This window comes from Ailuropoda melanoleuca, chromosome 7 (genome assembly GCF_002007445.2).
Source record: "Ailuropoda melanoleuca isolate Jingjing chromosome 7, ASM200744v2, whole genome shotgun sequence".
NCBI lineage: Eukaryota > Metazoa > Chordata > Mammalia > Carnivora > Ursidae > Ailuropoda > Ailuropoda melanoleuca.
The window spans coordinates 10,732,579-10,758,328 of record NC_048224.1 but is presented as its reverse complement, the minus strand read 5'-3'; the positions used below and the strand labels follow the sequence as shown (position 1 = coordinate 10,758,328).

At 40.0% G+C, this 25,750-nt stretch overlaps 1 protein-coding gene across 1 annotated transcript in view; it reads right to left on the bottom strand.

Annotated features, from left to right (window-relative positions):
* Positions 1-25,750, bottom strand: part of SH3GL2 (SH3 domain containing GRB2 like 2, endophilin A1) — a 205,701-nt gene that overhangs the window by 43,108 nt on the left and 136,843 nt on the right. Inside the window, exon 2 of the mRNA XM_034663957.1 lies at positions 6,202-6,270. Coding sequence (XP_034519848.1) covers positions 6,202-6,270 — 69 coding nt within the window. The remainder of the gene's footprint in view (positions 1-6,201; positions 6,271-25,750) is intronic.

Sequence of the window (25,750 nt, the reverse complement as noted above, 5' to 3'; positions counted from 1 at the left end):
TCCTCAATGCCCAAATTTTCCCATTACTTGAAAATAAGTTTTGATGCATCATAAATCACAACTCCCATTGCTGTGAGCTGCTGAGACTCCACTTCTTTAACTAGCCTTGTCTGGGTGGGGGTAGGGAGCCACTAGCGAAGGCTGTTTAGAGGTGAAACTAAATATGTATAAAAATAGGTTATGTTTTCAGGACATAAAAACTCAATGTAGGTTGTTGGGTTGTTTTTGCTTTTTGTTTTGGGTTTAGGGGTTTTTGTTTAGTTTTGCTGTTTTCTGAAGGTAGAAGCATAGGCATCTATCCTCCTGTCTTTCTTCTTCAGTTTTCTCAATACCAGGCTTTCAGCAACTCTCATACTTTACAGTCAGGGGGTTCCTCCTCTGCCCTCCAGTCTTGTGACTTACAACGCTGAGTAGGGAGAAAATTGGCTCTCTTTACCCGCTCTACTCACTATACCATTTTTCTTCATTAGGCGAAAGCAAGGGTTGGCAAACTGTGGCCATTGGGCCAAATCTGGGCCACTAGCTGTTTTTATACTTTTAAATGGTTGGAAAAAGTCAAAAGAAGACTCCTATTTCATCGCACATAGTAACTACATGAAGATTCAGATCGCAGTCTTTTGACTGGAACACAGTGATGCTCTTTCCGTTTGGGCATCATCAGTAGCAGCTGCTGCCCTTCAGCAGAAGTGAGAGGTAACAGCAGAGGCCACAGGGGCTCTCTGACCCACAAAGCCTCATATGCTTACAGAAAGTCTGCCAATCCCTTGCTAAGGTTCTATTTTTACCAACGTGTGCCACACTGAACCTATGGACACTGATCATTTCAGCAGCGGCCCCGCCTCTAGAGACAAGACACAGGGAACCCAAAGGCACTGGCTTGACTAGAAAGGGGCTGTCATTCTGAGACACTTGAATACTACCTTTTCCGCTAGAGAAAAAGCAGTCATTGCATCCTGAAGCTCAGTGACAACACACATGAACTACAAAGCACTCTTTGTGGGGCACCAAAAGGATTAAAGATAGAACTTGATACCATCAGATGCTGCATCGTCCCATATGCTGTCACAGGGACGCAGTAGCAGAGTTTAAGAGAAAATAGGTATCTTAAAACGGAGGACAGTTTTTGGGTTTGGTGATCAATAATGAAGAGATGAATTAAGCATCCATTTGGACATGGGGTAACTCACAGTGGTTACAAAAAAAGAAATGTTAATGTGTCACATGAAACACTAAAATATTTTCCAATTCTTCATTTTCCCATCACCAAAGTTAAGAAAATGAACCCATGAAAAATGTACACGCACCCACTTAAAGCAATGAGAGCCCTGAATGAGACACCTAATTAAACAAGTCACAGAGACATAATGAAAACAGCTCACTGGGAAAGTTCATCTGGCAGTGAGATACAGGCTGGCCCAATAAGGATGTTTTAATAGTTCCCTACTGACTTAGAAGAATTAATGCACCTGTTCCCAAATTGCTCTGTGTAGAGCAGTTATCTGGTATTCAGAAAGCCTGATTAATAGTGTGTTGAAAAATAAAAATAAACAAGGCATTAGGCTGAAATTTCCCCAGTGTATTTTTTTTCTAATCTTCTTAGGCATTACCTATAATGAATATTAGCATGGAAGTGTATTATAAACACATCACTGAGAAGAAACTTGACTTCCCTGAATCTCAGAATCAGCAGAAAGGTATCTTTAAAGCTCATCTTATCTGGGGCTCTCACCCATGTCACAAGTCTATGCCAGCGAGTGAGGGTCTTAGTACAGTGATCCCCACCTTCGGTTTTACCATCACATCCACGAAGACATTCATGAGCATGACAGACACCGACAGGTGCACTCAGGGACAGGCATTACTCTGAGCCTGCTGGCAGGGACTTTATACCTTTATACCTTTCTCCTTCATTTGAGATAAACCACCAGAATTCAACGAAGTGATATTATTAAAATGTGACATTATTAGTAACAAAATTACTTGCCACAAAACTCCAAAGAGATGATGACCAGTGTGCCTCACACCACTGTCAGTCACACTGTGGTTTTAGCCACTGTTTAAAACATGGGCAGTGATGGGGAATTCAGTTACAGCCACGGCTTTTTTAAGCAGCTCTGACAGTCAAAAATTCTTTCTTACATTGAGCCTGACTCTCTCCACAGTTTCTACTCATTAATTCTATTTTTACCACTTGGAGTTGGATAGAAAGATGTAACCCCTTTCTACCCAATGACTAATTAAATGCATGAAGATAATGACCACAGGCATTCTCCTATCAGCCTTTTCCCCACACCCCACTCTGCAAATAATCCACTCGTTCTCACTTTCATATGGAATGGAATTCTTCCCATTCTTTTCCAACATCCTGCTTGTCTTAAAACTTGAGGCTACACTTCAGAAGAATTCCATTTCCACTGAAGTGCTGCATAGCCACATTTCCAACCCTATGACCTCTTCTGGTTTCAACAGGAGGGATTTACCAGGACACTTTTCAGGCTGTAAAAACAGGTACTATACCCCTTGGTTTGGACTTCTACATTACCCACATATGCAGAGATAGGAGAAAATTGCAGGATTCAGCTCAGGCACCCCTCTTCTCTAGAAAGCTTCCACCGATCTTTCTTCCATGAAACCAACCTGTCTTTCATGGAAATCCTCCACAGGGCACCATGTCCTGTAAGCCACGTGATTTATGTGCCTATTTCTTCCATCAAAACTAGAAGCCTCTTCCATCAAAACAGGGAAGGAACTGTAACTTAATTATCTTTGTATTCCTGGTGCCCAGCAAACACCTTGCACATGGAGGACACGTTTACAGATATTCCACACAAATTACTATAACCACACACACATCTACATGGGCACACACACATACAGAATGGCAGCAACAGACGGAAATTTGAGAAGGAATTAGAGATCCTCCAAATTCTAGAACTTCCTCTTGACAAAAAATCTATGGTTTCTCAATAAACAAATCTTACACAACGTCTACACCACAGTAATAAATTGAGTCTGTACTTAACAAATCTTGTAAGCAACAGATTCCATTCAAAAATAACACATAAACAATTCTATGCAAGGCACTTAAGTGGAGGAAAGAAATGGCTATGAGCAGGGCTCCTGCAGAGACAACGGAGCTGCAGGATTCCACCCAATCAGCTCTGGGAGCTGTGAAGGCTAAGAGACACATGTGTAATTTTACTGCATCTCGGCAGGAGAAGGGCTGGGGTGGCTGATTAGAGAAACAGCCTCTAGGAATACCCAATTCTCTCTCCCAGTAGTGCTGCTTGATGCAAACCTCTAATTTATTTCATTTTGTTGTCTAATTGCACCTCTAAGAACACAGTTGAACAAAAAGGTCTCTCTACCCCAAATGCTTGATGATCAGAAAACCGACTATGGATAGGTGCTTCTTCTGTAGGCTTGGGAACATTGAGCTAAAATGTTTTTATGAGTGATCAAGAAATTAACAGGACAGAAAAGATTTTGGATTCCAAATCCAAGACACATGCTTTCCAATTACCACAAAAATCTTTACCTTTAATGCAAATTTTGCACTGCTAGAGAGTATAAAATTTGCCCAGAGCCACAGATAAGACAAAAAGAATGTGCATATAGTAAAATGAAATAAAACAATCTCCACATTGTTCTGAAATGTAAATCTCTCAATTTACTAGGTATAAACCCAAATACAAAACCATAGGTGTGCTCCTTAAACAATCAGCAGTTGTTGTTGTTGTTGTTTTTAATTCCAGGAACATATTTTTTGAAACAAAAGCTTCAGGAGCTTATTATTTTCTAAGAAATAGGAGAAATAACCTTACCCTCAGACCCAGAGGAATATCTTGTGTCTTTACCTGAAGTAAGACAATTAACATGATCCTCTTTCATTTCAATTAGTTTGCAAGATTTTCATGGATTCAAAGGTTTAATGAGTTGCTCAGTGATAAATTCTACTCTCTTCTCTAAATTTCCTATTCTTTTTAGTTTCATTTAAGAAATGGAAAGCTTGCCTTAGCTTAGTCAGTGAGCTACCTACCTTGTCATCTTTAGTCCTGGCAGATGCTGAAAGCTGAACTCAAATTCTGACTCCTTAGGTCTAATTTCCTGAACGCCTGACTAATCTGTCATTAACAACATGGCACTGGGGAGGCATGCTGTAAATTCCCTCCTGAAGGGAGAGGGGAGATTCAAAGGATAAGGGGATCGAGAAATAATGGGTGGAGACAGAGGCTGGTGCAAATTAATAGACCTACAAGCTGCTCCTTATGAGGCATGAGGAACTCTAATATTACAGGGAGTGGAGGAGTCAAGTCATTATAGGCAAGTGAGTCAGTGTCTGGTCTCAGATGCTGCAGAAGATGGATGTGTAAAATACCATTTCCAGACCTATGCACAGCAGAGTCTATAGCTTTGGTTAAAGAACAGGTGGTACTTAGAACTGTCCAGAGATGAGAAATAAGGACCAATGAGGACTTCATTTACCCCACTGGGGGCAAACAGCTGTCAGGGATTAGGTGTAAGAGGCTGGCCTCCCAGACTTCTGGTTGGGGCTCAGGACTCTTGTATTAAATGTCCTCTCTCAAGGGTACCTATGCTATTAGTGAGGTCCACTTTAAGAACTTTGCCAGGATGACCAGTTGGGTAAACACGACACAGTCTTATTTCACAAGACCCCTGTCCCTTGGCAACTAATTTTTTCCCCCAGGAACTCAAACATGTCCTGTTCTTTCTTACTTGCTGTTTCTTCTACCAGATGCATATAACTCTAATAACTCTTACTCATCCTCCACATCATCATTGGAATATCAGGAAGGCTTTCTGTAATCACCCTGAGTGTGTTTCCCTGTTTCAAGCTTCTCCAGTACCACCGTTTGTTACACTAGCCGCACTGGTCAGTATTTGCCCAAAGCTGGCCTTCCCCTCTAGACTATGAATTTGAGGCACCAGGAACCTTGTTTATCCGTTCACTGCTGTATCCAACATACTTGGCTTATAGGAGCACAAAACAAGAATTTGTTGAATTCATCAATGAACTCAAAAGAAAAAAACTGAAGAAGACAAGACACAAAGCACCTAGGAATTTTCTTTGTTTGGCTCTTCACACAAACAGCACAAACAGCAAAACTGAGGCAGCCTGCCAGAACTGATGTGACCTAAGTAAAAATGTGGTTCTCTAGGTACTGTAGGCTTTCAACATCCTCTCTGTTCAAGGACAGGGTTTGTATTCCCAGATCCTTCACCCATCAGCAACTGAACATCTGAAACAATTCTTTTTTTTTTTTTAAAGATTTTATTTATTTATTTGACAGAGATAGAGACAGCCATCGAGAGAGGGAACACAAGCAGGGGGAGTGGGAGAGGAAGAGGCAGGCTCATAGCAGAGGACTGATGTGGGGCTCGATCCCAGAACGCCGGGATCATGCCCTGAGCCGAAGGCAGACGCTTAACCGCTGTGCCACCTAGGCGCCCCATCTGAAACAATTCTTGGCACAACATGACACACACTCTTCACCGTAAACCTATCACTCACTATGAATGGTCTCAAAAAGAAAATATGGTGGATGTCACAAGAAAAATCAAATGGGCTATTTTGTTTGCCACCTCCATCCTCACCTGCTGAGAACCTGCTATCTTTTAGGCAGAATGCTGAATGACTTACATTATTTTTAATCCTTAATAAAAATCCTCCAAGTAAGGATTAGTATTCTCACTTTACATTTATACAAAAATCAGAGACTCAGAGCAATAAACTGACTTGTGGGACGAGCAGGTCCCCTCATGCCTCCTGTCTGCCACACCTGCTGCCTCTGGCTGGCACAACCCTGCCAGGAGGTCCGCCCAAGCCAGGCAATGATTCAGACTCTTGTGACACCATTTCCTGCCTTCCCTGATTTCCTTCCCACCTCACCCTCAATTCAAACACAACTTCATGTTGTCCCTGTTCTCAAAAGCAATGATAAAATCCACCAGGAAATTATGTTATGACATTTCATTTCACCTTTGCGGAGGCTTCATTCACAGGGTAGTGCAAAGGGAAAACAGGATATTTTGCATCTTCTGCTTTAAAATAGACACTAAAAGAAGAGTACCTTTTAAAATAACAAAATGCATTTTCAGGTACCAGCGGGGAGCAGTCTCCCCTTCCCCTCTCAGTATGCTAGACAACTTCACGTCAAAGGGAGCTCTGTGAAGACTTACCCGCTCCATCTCTTTGAAGTCATCATCTAACTTGGTTCCTTCAGCTCCTCCAACCTTCTCACTCACTTTCTAAAGAAAACAAAAAGGAGAATAATAAAATGTTTGTTAAAACATTTAAAAATGTTTGTTGAAAGTTTCAAGCACTTTCAGAAACATCATCTCATATAATCCCACAACCATTCTCTGACGTAGGCGGACAGTCCCATTTTCATAAGAGGAGACTGCGGCTCAGAAGGTTTCAACAACCTGCCAAAGACCGGGCACGCAGTAGGTACTGAAGCAAGAATTTGAACTTATCTCTTCTGCTTTCAACCCCAGTGTTCTTTACTATATACATCATTATATAACTACCTAATCACTAATATTTTTCTTTTGGAAGTTCCGAGGGACAACAGCATCATACAATTATCATTTCCCTCTGATAATGGATCTAAAATGCTACCTAGATAGAAAATTGCTACTTCTTCAACTATTTCTCAATGGGCTATTGAACAGATAATCACAAGCATCTATCAAACTGATAAGAAAAAAGTCAGCCCAGCTGATCTTCAGAGAAAAGGACTTGAATAGCAATCTTATAAGGCTTCCTGTAGCTGTCTATATCCTTATAAACATGAGATAAACCATATGGAAAGAATTTGAGGGTATTTCTTTGCTACCCAATCAATTCCCATTATGATCCATTTTACATTCATCAATTTACATATGCAAACAATCATTTTCCACATGTAGAATGCATGTTCATTAAAAAGTTAAATGTCCTATTCTATTCTGAAATAAAGATTTAAATTAAATCTAATAAAAATGCATGAATGGATCACAAGAAAAATATCTTAGTTTCATCAAAGGCAGGAATATTAAGTGCTAATGACATGAAACTTTTAAAATACTCTAATTATAAAGGTAGGTAGATGCTTTTCACTAAGATGTCACTGTATTAGATAAAGTTATCACACACAGATATCGAAGTATGATTTTTCATTTCGTTCAATAACCACTGGATTGAAGGACTCTTCAGGGAAGACCACCACCAAGGCCAGACTTGCAGCAATCTCAATAATAACCTGGGTCATCTCAGTAAGTTTGGTCTATCTCCTTCTAAAGGAGTCCTTTAGAGACATTGCTCTGTCTCCTGGCAATGGGAACTCTGATATCCCCTTGCTGGGGGCTTTGTATTCCTTACCCCCTTTCTCTCTGTCCTTCACTCCTGCTTTCTGCCATCAGGAAAACCTTTAGAGGAGACCACTGGAAAAACGGAGAGTATGAATTCTATCATCACACTGGCCTGTATACCAAATGCCACCCCGCAGTAGTAACAGAAGGAATGTGCTGTGATGGAAGGCCATGGCAGAGACAGAATCCTCTACTCTTTGCTAGGTGCACAGAGTGGTTATGAAAATTAAATAGTAGAGTATAATAACCTATGTTTGAACCCACAAGATAGGCAGTAAATCCTAGTTCCCTTCTCTCACCAATAAAGTATATACCCACTTATATTATGCTGGTTTCCCTATCAGTTTTTTTTTAACTGTTGTGTCAAATCTTGAGAAGAATCTAGCAATTTTCATTAATATAATAAACCTTAGGTAAATAAAGGTCAATTATCAGAAGTGTAACTAATAAAACAATATTAACACCTTTCATTTGTATAACTGACACATACTTTCATTTGCAAATTATCATCTAATCTGTGTATCACAAGAATTGTGTAGAGCACATATTGTTCCCATGTTGCAGATGAGAAAACTGAGGGTTGCAGAAGTTAAACTGCCTGTCCAAGTTAGTGATATTTAGCTAGGAAGAGGTGGAACCAGGACCTGAATGCAGTTTTTCCAAGCTAAACCCTAGGCTTCTCTGCATCCCTAGCCTAGTTTGGGAGCTGTCCATGGTGCTGGCCTTCTCTGCCTGAAGTTCCATTAGATTCGCTCCCCTAACCCTTGGTCCTTGACATCAGCCCTCTCACTTAACCTGTGTCCTGAATGATGCTAGTTATCAACTATTTCAGCACTCCGTACAGATCCAGCATTTGTCTGCATCAACACCACCTAATCCAAAGCCTGATTCAGTTTAGAATCTCCTAGTGGGATCCAAGTGCCAGTGATTTGACCTGCATGTTTGGGATTAAGTTATAGAAAATCATAAGAGAAGGAGCCTTATACATAATTAATATCAACTTTTGCTATCACCAAACAAATTTTTACTGTGATTTTTACAGATTCAATCCCTTTCACTTTGCTCAGCTGACGACAGTTTTAGCTCACATTTCAGCCTCTTTTGTGTCTTATTATTCTTAAAGTACATGATTTTCAGTTAATTTGGACTGGGAAACTCTAATCTAGTCGGTCTTATAAAATCAAGAAATATTTACTACACAACCTCCAATCAACTGTCTCTCAGTTCTACCTAACTGTTTCCTAAGTCAGGGAACTCACTGTATCTCAACATCCCATTTTGGTCAAAAAATAGACCCTCCTATGACCTATGAAGGAGACAATTTTTATTTACAAAATTATCACCAAAAAATAGATGAGAAATGTCTCCATTTATAGTAACATTAGAGAATCCTGGTAACCTTAGGTTAATCACATTTTGATCATCTCTGGGGAATAAAATGTGGCCCTCATCAAAAGCACAAAGCCTATATTACACTTTCAATCCCAAATTGCTCAACTGGGAATGATTTCAATTTCCTGCCTTCTTGCACTTAAAAACAGGTTAGCATCACAATAACTGGCTCACTATATCAAACAGAATACCAAATGGAATCACGGTGGCCATTAATTTAGAACTAGTCCTATAACTCACACTGAGATCAACACATCAGTCTACTGGCTTTACATATTTGGTTTAAAATACTTAGTGTTGGTGTGGATGTGAGTGAGAGAGAAAAGGGGAGGTAGAGAAAGAGAAAGTTTGATTGAGAGATACTAGGCTCTTTCTCTTTTCTACAAAACTTGACCTTTGAGCTGCTCTGAGAGAAACAGCTCACCAAACATACTAAATGAGGCTAGCAGTTAGATACTGGTACTGATCAGATTGGTTTGTTGATATAAAAATCTCTTATCTAATTAGATTCTTGGGGAAAAAGCAATATTCAAAATGACATCTCCATTGTTCTCGGGGCTATTATTTTTTCAGGTCACAAAGGATCTAAATATATCAAGGCATTGAGTTAAACAGTGGGCTACATAACACTGACTCATTCTTTAGGAGTGTAGCAAATATTTTCCCTTCCTGATCTTTGAATGTCATTACTAAAACTTCTATCATTTTATGAATAAGTGTCAAGGTGAGGAATATAGGCTCCCTGATTTTATCTGGCCAACAATAAGCTTTGTTTTCCTTACGTAAGACCAATTATTTAAGAATAGTTTTACCCTACTATTTTCCAGTGAGATGGTTCCTAAAACCAAGATTTCATAGTATTGAATATTTTCAGATGATGTTTAATATACTTTGGCTAATATGCTTACCACTTGAGAAAATGACCACCTATTTTTTTAATTGATCATCTATTTACATGAACATCAGCAAAAGGTATCTGGATCAAACAAAACAGTACAAATAAACCAATATACTTCCCTGTGCCCCCCAAAATGGAACAAAAAATCCAAAACATCAAAAAACAACTCCTCTGTTCAAAACTCCCAATTGGGGGCGCCTGGGTGGCACAGCGGTTGAGCGTCTGCTTTCAGCTCAGGGCGTGATCCTGGTGTTATGGGATCGAGCCCCACATCAGGCTCCTCTGCTATGAGCGTGCTTCTTCCTCTCCCACTCCCCCTGCTTGTGTTCCCTCTATCGCTGGCTGTCTCTCTCTCTGTCGAATAAATAAAATCTGAAAAAAAAAAAACCTCCCAATTGTACACACTTAACACAACATTGAGAGCTTTTGCTTCTAATCTTATCTACTATTAATCTTATCTACTATACACTCTACACATGCCCTGTATTCCAATCAAACCAACAATTTCAACTTCCTCTGTTTATTCTTCACTATATTCCTTACAAAGATACTTGGTTAAGATTTGTGGAACTGAACTACAATGTCCTTTTGTAAATATTAATGTTAGGCTGATGAAAGAAAACATAAAGTAAGACAAATAAGACTGATCACCTCACTCTAGGATAGTCTTTCAAAAGGCACAATTTCCAAAAAGGGAAAAAAAATGAGACAATCAAGTCACGTTTTAAATTAAAAGTCTTAATTCTGAGTCTGCAGTAGCATTCTCATGCTATTTTTCTCCATACACCAAATAAGAAAAATGTCAAAGGAAACCAGTAGCAAGAGACAGCTTAAATAAATGAGCACCTTTCACAGCCCAGAGGATGCTGCACTGCTTTCCAACAATCACTCATCCTCGTCCACATTAACTGGCACTGCTGGGAAAAAGACTCCCTCCTTTAGTTCTAGCTCTGATTCTTCCCTGCATTGCATTTCATTTACTAAACACTGAAGGTCCAACTATCACGTTTCCGACTGCCATTATAGAGGTCTCCTTGAAAATCACATCAGTGAAATTCAGTAGAGTTGATATGAAATTCATTCATGCAAAGTGATTTACCTCCTACTTCTTCTTTGTCTTTGTTTAGTTCTATCTCTTATTATATACATCATACAAAGCTAGGTTTCCTTACCATCCACCACATGTGCTGAGTTTATTCCCTCTGTCTTATACTTGGACCTATTTCCTTTTTCTATTTTTTAAATCCTACTGATTATCTAACATGCTCACCCAGATCTCACCTTCTAGATCATACTGACTGCCCCCCACCCCCTGCTGGAAGTTATTAGACTTCATTTGCATTCTTAGTGCATCATCTGTTGGAATACCTGGAACTAGCCATTTCATGGATTAAAATGATGAGATCTGTGCTCATCTGAATTTTAAGATGCTAAAGGCAGGAATCATATCTTACACTACTTTGTTTAACAATGTTTAGGGCTGTAGTACATAACATAGTGCTTACAAAGTAGACATTCAATTATCAGTTGAAAAAATGAATTATTCTAAGGTCAAAAGTCATACATAAATTAAAGGAAGACCCTTAACGATGAGTTAGCACTGGTTTTGTATCTCCTTTCTCAGAGTTTAATCTTTCCTCTGAAGTGTCATATCTTTCGTTCTATCAGTAACAGGCAAAAAATTAGAAAATTCAACAATTTATGATGTATATTTTATTTATAGCCAAGGTTAAAGAGAATATCTCTCTTCATTATAACCATTCAACATTTACCCACCAAATTACTTTTAGAACAATTATAATTAGTATTAATAAAATATATTCTCCCATTAATCCTGATTCTAAGTATATGTATTTTAGTTTATATACATATGTGTTTATAAACACACGCACAAACATGTTTATGTGTATGTGTATATATGCACATACACACACATATATATAACCCCACATGAGAGAAAGTAAATATAATGCTTTTCCCAAGTGTTTTTTTAAATCAAAAATAATTCATGAAGTGCTGCACTATGTGTTTACTCATATTAAAATAGAATCACTTTAACATTCCATAAGTTAATCATAGCTAGTTTGTTCAGAGCAAAAAGAAGAACTGCATTCATACACTATCCTGCCCATCTGCACCATGGAACAATCCACAAAACTATTTATATGTAAAATGAAATCTCAATGACAAGTAAGTCAATGAGAGCCACATGAATTAAGATTTTAGAACAAATTGGATTTAGAGTCAAGAGACATGAATTTGTCCCTGACAATGACACGCAATAACTGTGTGAAAGAGAGGATGCATAACTTCTTAGTGCCTCAATTTCTTCACCTAAGAAATGAAAAACGTTATCCAACACTGGATTTCTTAAAGAATTAAACTGGAATGTACATATAAAAAACACATCAAACTATCAAAACTATCAAAAATCGTGATTAAAATAAGGGTTTATTATGTCTTAACAAGTGGTCTTACATGAAAGGCAGAATTTTAAGTCGGTTTCTTATATTTGGTCAAAAAATACTAAGTAATTTAAATGCATTAAAGAATAACATTACTGGGGCGCCTGGGTGGCACAGCAGTTAGGCGTCTGCCTTCGGCTCAGGGCGTGATCCTGGCGTTCTGGGATCGAGCCCCACATCAGGCTCCTCTGCTATGAGCCTGCTTCTTCTTCTCCCACTCCCCCTGCTTGTGTTCCCTCTCTCGCTGGCTGTCTCTATCTCTGTTGAATAAATAAATAAAATCTTTAAAAAAAAAAAAAGAATAACATTACTAATGCACAAGTTCTTTAAAAAGAAGTTATGATAACTACTTCTGTGGAGCACAGTACTGTTTTCCCAGTACTTGTAGAAAGGCATCACCTATGATAATAAATTTAAAAAGCCCATATTCTAATTCTCCATGAAAGTTCTTTAATCATTACTTATTAATAAGGTACTAAAAACTAAAAATTCTAATACTTGGTGGCATACCAGGTATTAAGAAGGAAACAGGTGAGTCAAAATTACAGCAGTGCTTTCTTGGTATTTGGCTAAATACAAGTAGATCTTGTTTTTCCAGATGGTGGTATTCCCATGTTTGAAAGGCAGGGTGGATTCATTTCATAGAATATAAGTTTCACACCAGTTTTTCTCAGCTGTCATTAAATTGGAATGCTTAAATGCCATGATGTTTTGAAAGTGAGTTTCAAAAATATATATATATTTATTTTTTTTCCAACCAGAAACTTCCAATTTTCTTAGAGAATGATTGAAGGCATTTTTATCTATCTAAATTGGGCTAATTCTACTTCTTAGTCTCAAGTAGAATTTGTATATTGAAGAGTGAAAAGTGGAAAGATTCCTTTTACATGATATAAAAACTTGTGACTCCCCTTACCTCCCAAGAATTCAATAGGATGAAAACTGATTTTCTTGAAATATCTGGAGCTAAAAACTTTAAAATGAGCTTGGGTGGGCTAAGCACGTCACCCTTTTCCCAGCTTCCAATATCCCCCTATCTTGCTTCTGGTCTAATACTATATAGAAAATGCAGTAACTGATTTGCATCATGTTATAATTACTTCTGGTGTGATTCACTGGGGTTAAAAGTAATAACTTTCTAAGCCCCATTTCCCCAAAGTGAGAATTTCCCAAAGACTATGTAGCTAATTACTTACATATGCAACTCAAAGGGAGTTGGTAGGACTGATTACTGAAGTATCCTGCAGAACTTCAGTCCCTCCCCAGAAAGACAGTTTATACTATCACCTATAGTTTCATTTACAAATGATCCCATTTTTATCTTCTAGAAAATTTTTTTTTAAAGTATGAAAAGTGTACAGAATAAAAGACAACCAGCATTTCTCTTATTCTTCAACTTCCCAAATCAGCTAGCTCCTTATCAGATAAAAGATTATTTAGGAGGGGGGCTCATCAGAGGGAGAGAATACTTCCATAAAGTTTCCCATCTCTGACAATAGGAAAAAAATTATACATTTTCATAGTCCACTGCAATAAGTCACTGAAATTGAACAAGATATAAAAGGACAGTGTATGCTAAAAATAGACTCTATACTTGGGGCCAGAATTATGTCATGTAGTATTTTTAAAATTCTATTTAAAGCTCAGCCATAAATTCTCTTGAGAGAAAAACAGAAGTCAAACAAAGAAAAATAAAAGGTATCAGTTATTCACTCGAGGCTTCAGTCCTGGTTAGTGAATGACACAGAACCTAATGTCTGATGACTCAGTTGATAAGGCAAGATGGAGTAGCCTTAGGCTTTCACTTGCTAAGAGAAACTGCGGGAAAGCCATTTTCGGTTTTGTGAAATGAAACCACAAACTCACTGAGCCTCTGTTTCCTCATTCAAAAAATGGGGCAGGCATAGGGTGTGCTCAGATAAACAGGAGAGTTCTAAGACCCCTTACAATTAAAAATTTGATGTCTTTTCTGTGATGGTTAATTTGATGTGTCAATTTCACCTAACTATAGTACCCAGTTTTTCAGTCAAACACTAATCTAGGTATTGCTGTGAAGATATTCTATAGATGTGGTTAACCACAATCAGTTGACTTTCAGTAAAGAAGACTATCCTTCATAACGTAGGTGAGCCTCATTCAATCAACTGAAAGATCTTTAGAACAAAACTGAAGTTGCCTTGAAAAAGAAGAAATTCTGCCTACATATATCATCGGTTCTTTTTCTCTGGAGAACACTAATAGACACAATTCCTACCTGCTAGAGTGCTACTTACAGTAGACCAAAAGTAGATAATAAATCAGGAAAAGGAAGAAAAGAGAAAATACCGTGCAAAGTGTTTGAAAAGAAAATGCTACAGTATTCACCACCCCCCCACCAAATCGGGTTATTTCAATGCAAATCTCATTCTGACAAAAACAAAAATAAAAACAAATCATCTTTACATTAATTAATCAAATGGCATGAATGGAACAGACCTCAATTTGAATGCCTACTATGTACCAGGGATTTTGCTAGCACTGGAGCTTTACTATGCAAACAGGACATGGCACATGCTCTCTGGAAACTTACAATTTGGTGGGATAGATGGAAATATAAACAAACTATTTCAATATAATAGGGTCAGTACTTTTTTTTTTTTAAAGTAGAATACTGGGGCACCTGGATGGAATCGGTTGACTCTTGGTTTCGGGTCAGGTCGTGACCTCATGGGTGGTGGAATCGAGCCCTGTGTTGGGCTCTGTGCTCAGCGGGGAGTCTGCTTGAGATTCCCTCTGACCCTCCCCCTGCTTGCAGTCTTTCTCACAAACAAATAAATCTTATTTTTAAAAAAGTAGACTACCACCAAAGTCTAGGATGGACAATTTGGCCTTAAGCTGGATAAGAAGACAAGACTGGGGAAAACATCCGACAGCTGATCCTTGAGCTGATTCTCAAATAGGTGTAAGTGAGATGGAAGAGTAGACATGGAATACAGGAAGCGGCTTTCTCCTGTAGAAGTTACCAAGTGACAAAAAGCAAGCAAGCAAAAACACAGTATTTGCAGGAAAGTACAAATATTTCAGTACCGTGAAATATCAGAATATAAAGCAGGGAATGACAAGAATTGAAGCTGTAGGAAGAAGGAGAAAGCAAGAGGTAGTGGGCCTTCTAGGCCAGACCAAAGACCTTAGTTTTGTTCTGAGTGTTGGTGAGTTTATGTAGCTGTGCAAGCATCACTACAATCGAGTTTTAAATAGTTCTATTGCCCCAACCACTGATCTGTTTTTCATCTCCATAACTTTACCTTTTTTAGAAATGTCACGTAAATGGATTCATATAATAGGTAATTTTAAATATCCGGTTTCCTTCACTTAGTACAGGCATTTGAGTTGTTACCTGTATCAGTAGTTCAGTTCCTTTTGTAGCTGAGTAGTATTCCACTGCATGGTTAGACCACAATGTGTTTATCCATTCTGCTGATGAACGTTTGAATTGCTTCCAGTTTGGGGTTATTATGAGTAGCGCTGCTATTAATATTTGCATACATGTCTGTGGGGATATATTTTTTCATTTCTTTCGGGTAGAAACCTAGGTGTGGAACCACTGGGTCTAATGGTAAACGTATATTTAACTTTTTAAGAAACTGCCAAAATATTTTCCAAAGTGACTTACCATAAGACCTTAACTCAGTGTTGATGGAAAGTCATTAGCAGCTTTTAAGCTGAGGAATGACATAGCTAAATTAATTTTTAAATCATTGGATTACAAAGTGAAGACTGGCTTAGAAAAAAAAAAAAGAAAGAAAGAAAGAAACCAGTAAGAATGCTACTATAATCCTACAATCATCCAGGTGGAAGATGAGGGCTTGAACCAAGAACTCTGGGAGTAAGGATGGACCCAGTAAATATTTAGGGCATAAAGTAAGCAAGACTTTGTAACTAATTTGATAGAGAAGCAGAGAACTCTAGGATGACTCCTAGGTCTCAGACTTTGGCAAATGGATGGATGAACACAAATGAACAGAACTCAGGTACAGATTCACTCGGTTGGAAGTCCAAGTAAAGTACGTCCAGCAGGCAATCAGATATAGGAGTCTGAGCCTGTAGGGAGAGGTCAGTGCAAGAGAGAGATATGTGGAGTCAGCACTTTATATGTGATTTGTAAAACCTGAAGAGCAGCAGAAGAGATAGCTCGGGGAGAGCGTGCAGCAGCAAGCAGTTACAGATCAAGAAAGGAACCCTGAGCACCACCAAGAATGAAGGGCTAGCAGGGGAAGAAACCAACAAAAAGGACCATGAAAAAAAAGAAGTCAGAAACTAGAGGGAGAATCTGGAAAGAGAAGGATCAAAGAAACTAAGGAATTAGTTTCTCAAATGAGTATAAGTAAACCCGAAAGACAGAGCAGAGGACAGTGGGGTGGTGGTTAGAACAATCATGCCAAGAGCCACAGAATTCAAGAGTCTGATAGCTCTGCGACCACGCAAACTGCTCTTTATGTGATTTAGGTTAGTGCAGCGGGCTCCAAGGTAGAATACATGTGATCGCAAGGATATCAGGAATCGGACAACAGGAACGACATCCTCTTAATTGTGTCTCTAGTATTTCTTCCATCTCACTTTATGCCTCTAGAAATATCATTTGGAAGCATGGGAAATGTCCATGCAAAGTAGAGTGACTGACGGCAGGCGAGTCCGAGCTGTGCTACAAGCAAGCAGCTCCGAATGTGCTCCGTTTTCATCACTACGCTTGGACACATCCCAGGTACGTACTTCATATCCTCCACACATCCCAGGCAGGTGCTTCAGCTTGGCAGAACGAAAACATCAGGGACAAACTGCAAGTCAAGGGGGATCTCAAGACCCATGAGAGATTTCCTACAAGTATTTCACACCTCAAGATAATCAGCTCTCCATATAGCATTTTATGTCACCAAATGTGGCAGCCAAGCTCTATTCTGAGGTAAACGCTCTTTCCTTCCTAAGCCAAAGGAAGTTAAGCACCATACCCGTAACAGCAATAACAAATCATAAGCTTAACCTGAAATAACAACAGGGGAAAGTTATGAAGAGACTTCAGAGATGGTCATGGAAGTGATGGACAGCCACGTGGCATTCAATGAAGAGACACCAGACCCACGATCTTATACAGAAAATCAGTGACCTACTGAAAAAGGAATTAAACTGGGAACAAAGAATAACCACACAAGACAGAGAGATGGATCCCTGTCCGAGATATCAAGTTCGATAATTCACATATGCAGAAATTCCAGCATCCAAACCAAAAACTTCAAAAAGCACCTTAGTGACAGGACAGACATATAGACACAGATTTCATTTTTGACCCCAGGCAGAACTTCCGAACTGCTAATCAGCCCATCAGTGTCTAAGAAGGCTGTGCACTGACAGAGGCACCAATGTGCTTCTACTCCCAGCTTCAAGGTCTGCTGCCTGCATTGCAGCCAGCTCCCTGGAGGCTCACCCCAGGCAGGCTCATGCTGAAGTCAGAAGAGGAGTGGTGGCGGCCCCCCCATCACACACATTCCTGCTCTGCCTTTTTACCCACAACCTCTCTTATTAGAACTTCCTGCGTCGTCCACTCCTGCAGGACACGTGTAACAGGACAGGCAGCTACAACAGCTGGAGCATCTATTCAGAGTAATGTCACTGCACCCCCACCGTCTAACAGCTAACTTGAGTCCTCTTTCCCAATATGCTTTCAAGGTGTGGAAAGAAGCTACTCTCTTGACTGTCCCATTTCCTACTGCCCCAATCAACTATGTACCAATAGCTGTATTTCGTACTCATTTATAAATACGTGTGTGTGTGTGTGTGTGTGTGTGTGTGTACACACAAGAGGAAAATCCTTGGCTTTTCTACAGCTACTCAAAGTTGTGCATTAAATTGGGGACAGGCCCTAAGTACAAGCATTCCAAACTAACACTTTTCTTTCAAGACCCGGCCCAGTGCTTTTCAATCACGTGGGAAATTTGCTCTTAAATGAGATGACTGCTTGCAGAGCTCTAATAAAAATATGCCAAAGAGTAAAATGGAAAGGCCACAGGCTAGAATATTCTCTTTTTAATTCTTCCCAAGCTTACTAATGCGCTAATGTCAGCACCTCCTGGTGAGTAGTAGGTGGTGAATTCAGGGACTCTTAGAAGCTGTTCTCTTATTTGTTTGAGTTGGACACAAGAGGAAGGGACAGAGGGATATTTAGAAGGGACAGACTTTCAAGAAGAGGCTGGGTACCCGGGGGAAAGGTGAAGCCAAAGGGATACTAAGAAGGGGGCCCAGTGTCTGCTATTTTGAAGTCTCTTATCCTTAAGGTCTGAGAGGTAGGAGAAAAAACAAGAATGAATTAAAAGTTTTAACAACTTTATTGAGATGTCATTTATATGCTACAAAGCTTACTCATTTGCAGTGTAAAATTCAGTGATTTTTAATGTATTTGTAGAGTTGTATAGTCACCATAATCTAATTTTTTAAACAGTTTCATCATACCAAAAAGAAACCTTGTACCTATTAGCATCACTCCCTGGGCTCTTCCCCCAGTTTCACTCGAAGCCCCATCTCTGTTGACAAGAATTACTCAATTTCTGTCTCTGCAGATTTATCTATTTTGGACATTTTACCGAAATGAAGTCATCTAATTATGTGGTCTTTTGTGTCTGGCTTCTTTCACTTAGCACAATGTCCCCAAAGTTCTTCATGTCACGGCATGTGGCAGTAATTCACTCCTTTTCACAGCTGAATAACATTCCGCTGTATGGACGTGCAAAGCTACCTCACAGGGCAGTCATGAAGATCACAGAAGATAACTGACTCAGGGCTTCGTCCACTGTAAAGGACTTCACCACTGCAAAGGGTCCGTGTCATTAACCTACAAGCACCACTGGCAGTACTTCCCTAAGAGTCACAGAGCGACATCACATGGAATTTCATTGACATGGTGACAGCAAGGCAGGGGTTTCCAGAAGGCCTCTACCTAGGATGAACTTGTGGTGGAAAGAAGAAACACGAACACATTCCAAAGTACAAGCCAGTTAAAGGTTTGAGGGCCATTGCCGTATACGGCATTATTCTGGAAGAGGATCTTTAAGAGCAGAATGGTATACCTTGGATGCTTGTTACTAAAGATGAATTTATAATTTACATTTCAGAATGTAATGCTATACTGAAAATGCACTTTGCAGAAGTGACCTCTTCTTGTCAAATCAACTCATTTTACCAACGTTCTCTGGTATATTGGTTCATGGAGTTAGCAGGAGCGTAAGTAGGAGAAAATGAAAGGAAAATGAACACATTCAGAAGCTTATACAGTACAGTTTGCTCTTTGTGGCAAAATGAGGAATTCCAATCACGAATTTGGGTGAGGGCTGGAGGAAAGGGGAAGAGAATAACTGCAGGAGTAAACCTGGAGTGTAGAAGGGAACACACCATCTCGTGGGTACTTATGTGTGCTGGAGAGGAGGGAGAAGGACAGGGATAGGAACCCTGAGGAAATGGGGGCAAGAGAGCAGACGTGTTAGGGTCAGACAGCCAGGCAGTACCAGAACCAGGACTGAAATCCAGGTCCTGATTCCCAGGCCCGGTGAAACCTGTGTCCCAGGAAAGAGTCCGCCTCGGTTGGCCGTAATCAATAGATGGCAGCAGTACCAGGGGATGCTTTAATGTGCAAAAAATACTTTAAAATGTCGAACTTGTTTTCAATAACTTTATATGACCAAAAATTCTTACTAAAATTTTCTTGCTCACAAGAATCTTTTTTGAATCAATTCAGTTTTACTGCCCTTCAGTAATAAATCCATAACTTCCTTCCTTTGCCTATATGCCTCCTGAATCTCCGTGCCGAGGTCAACTTACTGTCCCATGTCAAGATGCCCAAATCTACCAGGCCTCCCTCAGACCCTGGGCCTCACTCTATCCAGACTTGCTAGACTGCCTTCCGTATCACTGTCATCTAGCTGAATGCCTCTCCAACTGCTGAGAGTTCCAGGAAGTCAGTGATTTCAACCTCGTTCATCTCTGTTTCGCGGTGCCTAACGCAGCCTGCACACGCCTGGTCTGCAATGTAGGAGCAGAGAAGGCAGTGGGAAAGCACACCAACCTCTACACTAATTTGATCCGCTTATTTTTTCCTTTAACTTCCTTTTTCTATTCAATTCTATTAGCTGACATTCCCCTAAACAATCACTGTAGTCGCTTGTCTTCCTTTCCGTCTGTCGGCGACAAAGCTTGAAGGCAAAACGTAGAGACAGAAAACAGGGTAATTAGCGGTGGCTCTAGACACATTCTCTAACAGTACTATCTTAAACAGGTTTTTTGTTTTGTTTCGATGCTGGCATGACTGTTGATAAAAAAAATGTAACGAAAAGAAGTTAGAGAAAGCAGGGTAAAAGCAAGAGTTGGCCTACTCAACACCCACTGAAAACAGTAGGAATCAGACAAAGGTAGCGTTTTATGTGCTTGCTTTCTGCCATGGCTGCCATGAGAGAATCTGGCTACTTCGTAATATCTGTCATTAATTCCTCTGAAAAATATTTATTGGGTGTCTTTTATGTGTCAGGCACTGAAGATGCAGTGAGGGGGTGTGCAAAGGCCCTGGGGATTATAGGGATAAGCCTGGCTCTTCCAAGAGGCCAGCATGAATAAAGGTTAGAGAGGGAAGGAGAAAACATCCAAGAGGAAGCTAGAAACGCCAGCTGGGGCCACAACCTACAGACCCTTTTGGGCTAAATGAAAGCCTTCATCCTTAGAGCAATGACGGTGAAACATGAGAGGATTGGTGATTTTATAACATCACACTAGATATACTTCCCACGAAGTCATTCAGTCACATGAGAGCTTGGCATCACAAAGGATGCTGCTTTAGGAAGAGGTCTGATTCCTGCTGTAAGCGCTCTCCAACATTTTGCTTTCATTTGCAGGACCACAGAATCGTGACTGTCACAAGTCTGGCATGCACAAGAGAACATATGGCTTCTCCCTGGAAGAAATCCTGCGTGCATCAAGTCCCAAATTTGCTAATGAAAACATCCTGTTCTCTAAGTAGGCTTAGAGAACAAAACATATATATGTTTTGTTGCTGTTGTTCTTTTGTTTGGGTTTTGGTTCCCCTCCCTATACAGCACATGAAAACCCACAGCAGGACTTAATTTTCTGAAACCTAAAAGAAATTTTCCAATGAATTATTTTATAGTTTCCTACAAACTGTGTTTTTCCTGAGTGAATTACCATCTACTCTTACATAATATTTCCTAACTTAGAGTATGTATCAGCCTGTCATTTAAAGCTTAGGAGAATATCTTTAGCAAAGCAGAAGGTCTTAGATACCACATGACTGTTAGAGGAGAAAGTTATGCTGCGAAGCACCAAGAAAAAAAAAAAAAAAGAGGAAAAGAGAAATAGAGAGAAAGTATCTTGCAATTTAATTACTATGGTGCATCTTCTCTACTCGATAAATCCAGGCACCTCTCTTTTATTCTCATAATGAATTAATTCCACTCAAATAGGTATGGTGAACATGCCTAGATAAAGAAATTGGATTTTAAGCACCACAAGAAACAGGATCCCAAAGAAAAATTAAAAGTCAAAGAGGAAGACTAGTTTCACAGAGAAATCCAGCACATCATTTCAAACTCCAAAATGTAAACACCCATATAAAAGCCACTTGCCCTTTAAAAAGCTAGCATTTTTTGCCCTATTTGTTATGGATACTTTAAATAAAATGTAACAAATATAATTTAAGCTCCTTTTATGCTCCGTGCTCCTGAGATATTGCTGTCCTTCCCAAATGACAGTTTTGTTCTTCTATGGACCAAGTGTCTGTCTTCGTTTGGAGATCCTCAAAGCGGTAACGGGGACATGGATAAAGGGGCAGCAGTCTCACCAAGCAGAGAGGGGGAGTGGGAAGGGGCAGAGAAAGGCAATGCCAAAGGTGTGTTCTGAGCTGGAGCTTGGCAATGTGGCTTGATCCTGAAGGATCCCTGTGAGGAACCATGTAGAATGCCTCTCAGTATTGCTCCCTGGAGGAACAGGAAGCTCAGGCTATCATCTGACTCATGTTCCTATTGGCTGAAGGCTGCCTACAGATGCTTTAACTGATATGTCAGGCAACACACAGGAAAAGCTGAAAATTCCAAGACTGAGAAGAAACTCCTAGGGCACAAAGGCTGGAGGTGGGTTACCGGACCTGTCCACCTAGGCTAGGCGGAGGGCATGTGAATCTCTGCACACAGAGTAGATGTATAGCGGGAGCCAGTAAAGTTTGAGGAAAGTGGAAGATAAACATAGTTAGCACTCGAAAGTCAGTGCTATAGACAGAATATCTGTGCCTGCCCCCCAAAATGCATGTTGAAATCCTAACTCCCTACATGGTATTAGAAGTGGGACCTAGGGCAGTGGTTAGATCATGAGGACGGAGCCCTCATGAATTGGATTAGTACCCTTATAAAAGAAACACCCAAGAGTTCCTTTGTCCCTTCTACCATGCAGGGACACAGTAAGAATACGAGTTCTATAAACTAGAAAGAAAATCCTCAGTAGACACCAAATCTTGGGCTTCCAGCCCCCAGAACTGTGAGAAATAAATTTTCGCTGTGTATAAGCCATCCAGTCTGTGGCGTTTTGTTATAGCAGCCCAACGGGCTAAGGAAATCAGATATATTCTGTGACATACATTTTTTTAATTAAAGCATTCTTCCTTTATATAGCAAATTTTCTTCCAGAATTCAAAGCTTCCCTTGAAGGTCTGACTTGCTATGGTGAAAAATCATAATCAGAGTCGCCTTCCTTCCTCCCTTTCTTGTATTTACAGTACTTTGAAAATATAAAAATCATTCTCAGCTTGTGAGTTGTTCAAACACAGGCCATGGGTCAGATCTGGTCCACAAACCACAGCTTGCTGACACTTGGAATGTACTATACATTAATAATAAAGAAATATATTTTCTTTTTTGACATATATAAGTGGTATCTTACTTTACATATCCTTCTATAATTTCTTACACATGAAACTTACACAATATGCTGTATGTAGAGTAAACCATTCACTTTAACTGCTGTATTATGTTGTACAGTAAGAATATATCAAGTTTGCTTACACATTTCCTTAGCGATGTGTATTTGGGTTGTTTTACATTTTTCACTATTACAAACAACACAGCAATAAGCATCCCTCTGTAAGTGCCTCCTGCTACACCAGTGAGGGTTTTCTTTAAGATATATGCCTCGATGTGAAATTACTGTGTCATAACGGATGTGAATACATGAACCTTCAACTTGGTTACTCTCCAAAGTAGTTATATCAATTTACAGCCCCACCTGAAGTATAGCAAAATTCCCATTTCTCCACATCTTCCTCAATATTGTTTCACAGGTTTCTTCATTTTTGCAAATCTGATGGTCATTAATTTATATCACAACATTGTGTTAATTTCCATATTCCTGATTACCAGAGAAATTGCATATACTTTCACACTAACTGACTTTCTGTGATTCTTATTCTATAAAATGTACATCACGCCCCCCCCTTTTTTTTTGCTAATAAGGTTGGCTCTGTTATGGGGTTCTCTTTCCTTACTCATGTTATGTAGTGGTGCTTCATACCCCTTTTATTTGTAAAAGTTTAGGCTGGCTGTTACTAGGCTGGGTCAGGAGAGTCCAGAGCTATTTCCACGCCCAGCAGGTCCCGAAGTACTGAAACTCCCGTTCCGGGTGTCACTCCCTTTGGGTAAATACAAACGTATCACTTGAAGAGTATAGTATCCATCCATTCATCCATCCACTCACCCATTCGCAGACGTTTACTGAGTACTTGTTATGAGTACTTGTCACGGTACTAACAGGGAGCATAAAGACATAAGAAGGCACAAACTAATGAGCATATTCAACTACAGTGAAGGCTTAGTCATCGGATGAGCTAAATGTCATTTAACTTGGAGCACAGCCTTGAAGAATCAAAAAAGAGCATGTGATGAGAGCTCTACTCTGGATGGCTATGGCCAAGAACATGGGGGCTCCCTCTCTTCCCAGCAGCTAATCTAGGGATATGGTTTCTTGTGACAGGGGCCAGCTGCCAGTGCCTCTCCTTCCTCCACCCCCGACCCCTCCACTGCAGAAACACAGAGCTGGGCAGGGGCTGCTAAGACAGTTATCTCCCCTCCGCAACTAAGTTCCCATTTGTAGAGCAGGGCTCTGCGTCAAGAGCAAGAAGTTGAGGATAATGGGGCTCCAACCACCCCAATTCTAGCTCACTCCTAAAATGTAGAGATTGTACACTGAGAGAAGCAAGCTAGAAGACCAGGGGCCACCCAGTGCCAGCTTGGAGAGAAGGACTGACCCTCTGGGAGAAGCAGGGAGGGCTCAAAGGTCTGCCTCAGGGGCAGAGATGTTCTGCTCAGGAAGAGAGGCAGGCCCTAAAGATGGAGAGCTCCACCACCCTGTCTGAAGAGCTTGACATTATTCATGCCTAAGGACATTGTCATAAACAATGGAGATTCTGATGGCAAGCAATCAATTAAATGGGGGCTAGTAACTTCATAATATTAGTAGAACAAAGTGAACCAGCCATAATTCAATAGAGGCACCTGAGAGCCATCCAAGAGCAGTCCTCCTGAGATCACCCACATCCCTGAGGGTCCAGAAGGTCAAGAACTCATCCTAGGCTGCACCCCTCAGGAGTAACCATAGTGGGATATAGAGTAGACATAAAAAAATTCCCCAAGTTATACCACAGATCCATCAGCAAAATGTGGAAGTCTTACTGACTGAAGGGGCTAAAGCACAACCTTTTGCCAACACTGGCTGAGCAATAAGCCGCTCTCATAGGAGGAAGTCAGGAAGTCAGGCGAAATAGAAGTACGTTCATCCCTCATGGGCTTTTCCAGTGCTCCACCCATTCAGGAGAGACTGGAGGGAGGGCCTCTGAACCACTAGACTTAAAGCGGGAGGAAACTGAATTCCCTGAACTGTGAAAGCAGGAGACAAGCCATACACACACTCAAATGACGAGGGCAGCTTAAACACAAACTTTGAACAATAAATGATGTGTGCAGAGGGGCCTGGTTGGCTCAGCACGCGACTCTTGACCTCAGGGTCACACTGTGTGTGAACCCTACTTAAAATAACTAACTAACTAACTAACTAAATAAATAAATGGATAGAATGATGTATGTAAACCCAAGGAAAACCTGGAGAAAGCCAGGCTAAAAGATGAAAACAAGGGGAACAAATCTGAGCAGGTAAGTCACAGAGTACATAACGTGGAGAAAATAGACTTTCACAGAATTAGTCCAACCAGATTACTAAATATATAAAACAAGTAACCAAACAAAGAATAGCTTCAATAAACTTTCTCCAAAGTTGCGGGGGGCGGGCGAGGAGTCAGTATTGAGAGATAGTGTAATATATTACCTAAAATGCACAATTTTCAACAAAAAGCTATAAGTCATGCAAAAACAAAAACAAAGGAACAGAAAAGTAAGATTCATTCACAAAGGGGAAAACAAAAACAAAACAAAAAAAAAAAAAAAACAGGCAACAGAAACTTACAGGGGCCCAGAAGTTGGAATTAACAGAGACTTGAGAGTAGCCTTTATAAATACGTTCAAAGAATTAAAGGAAACCATACTTACAGAAGTGA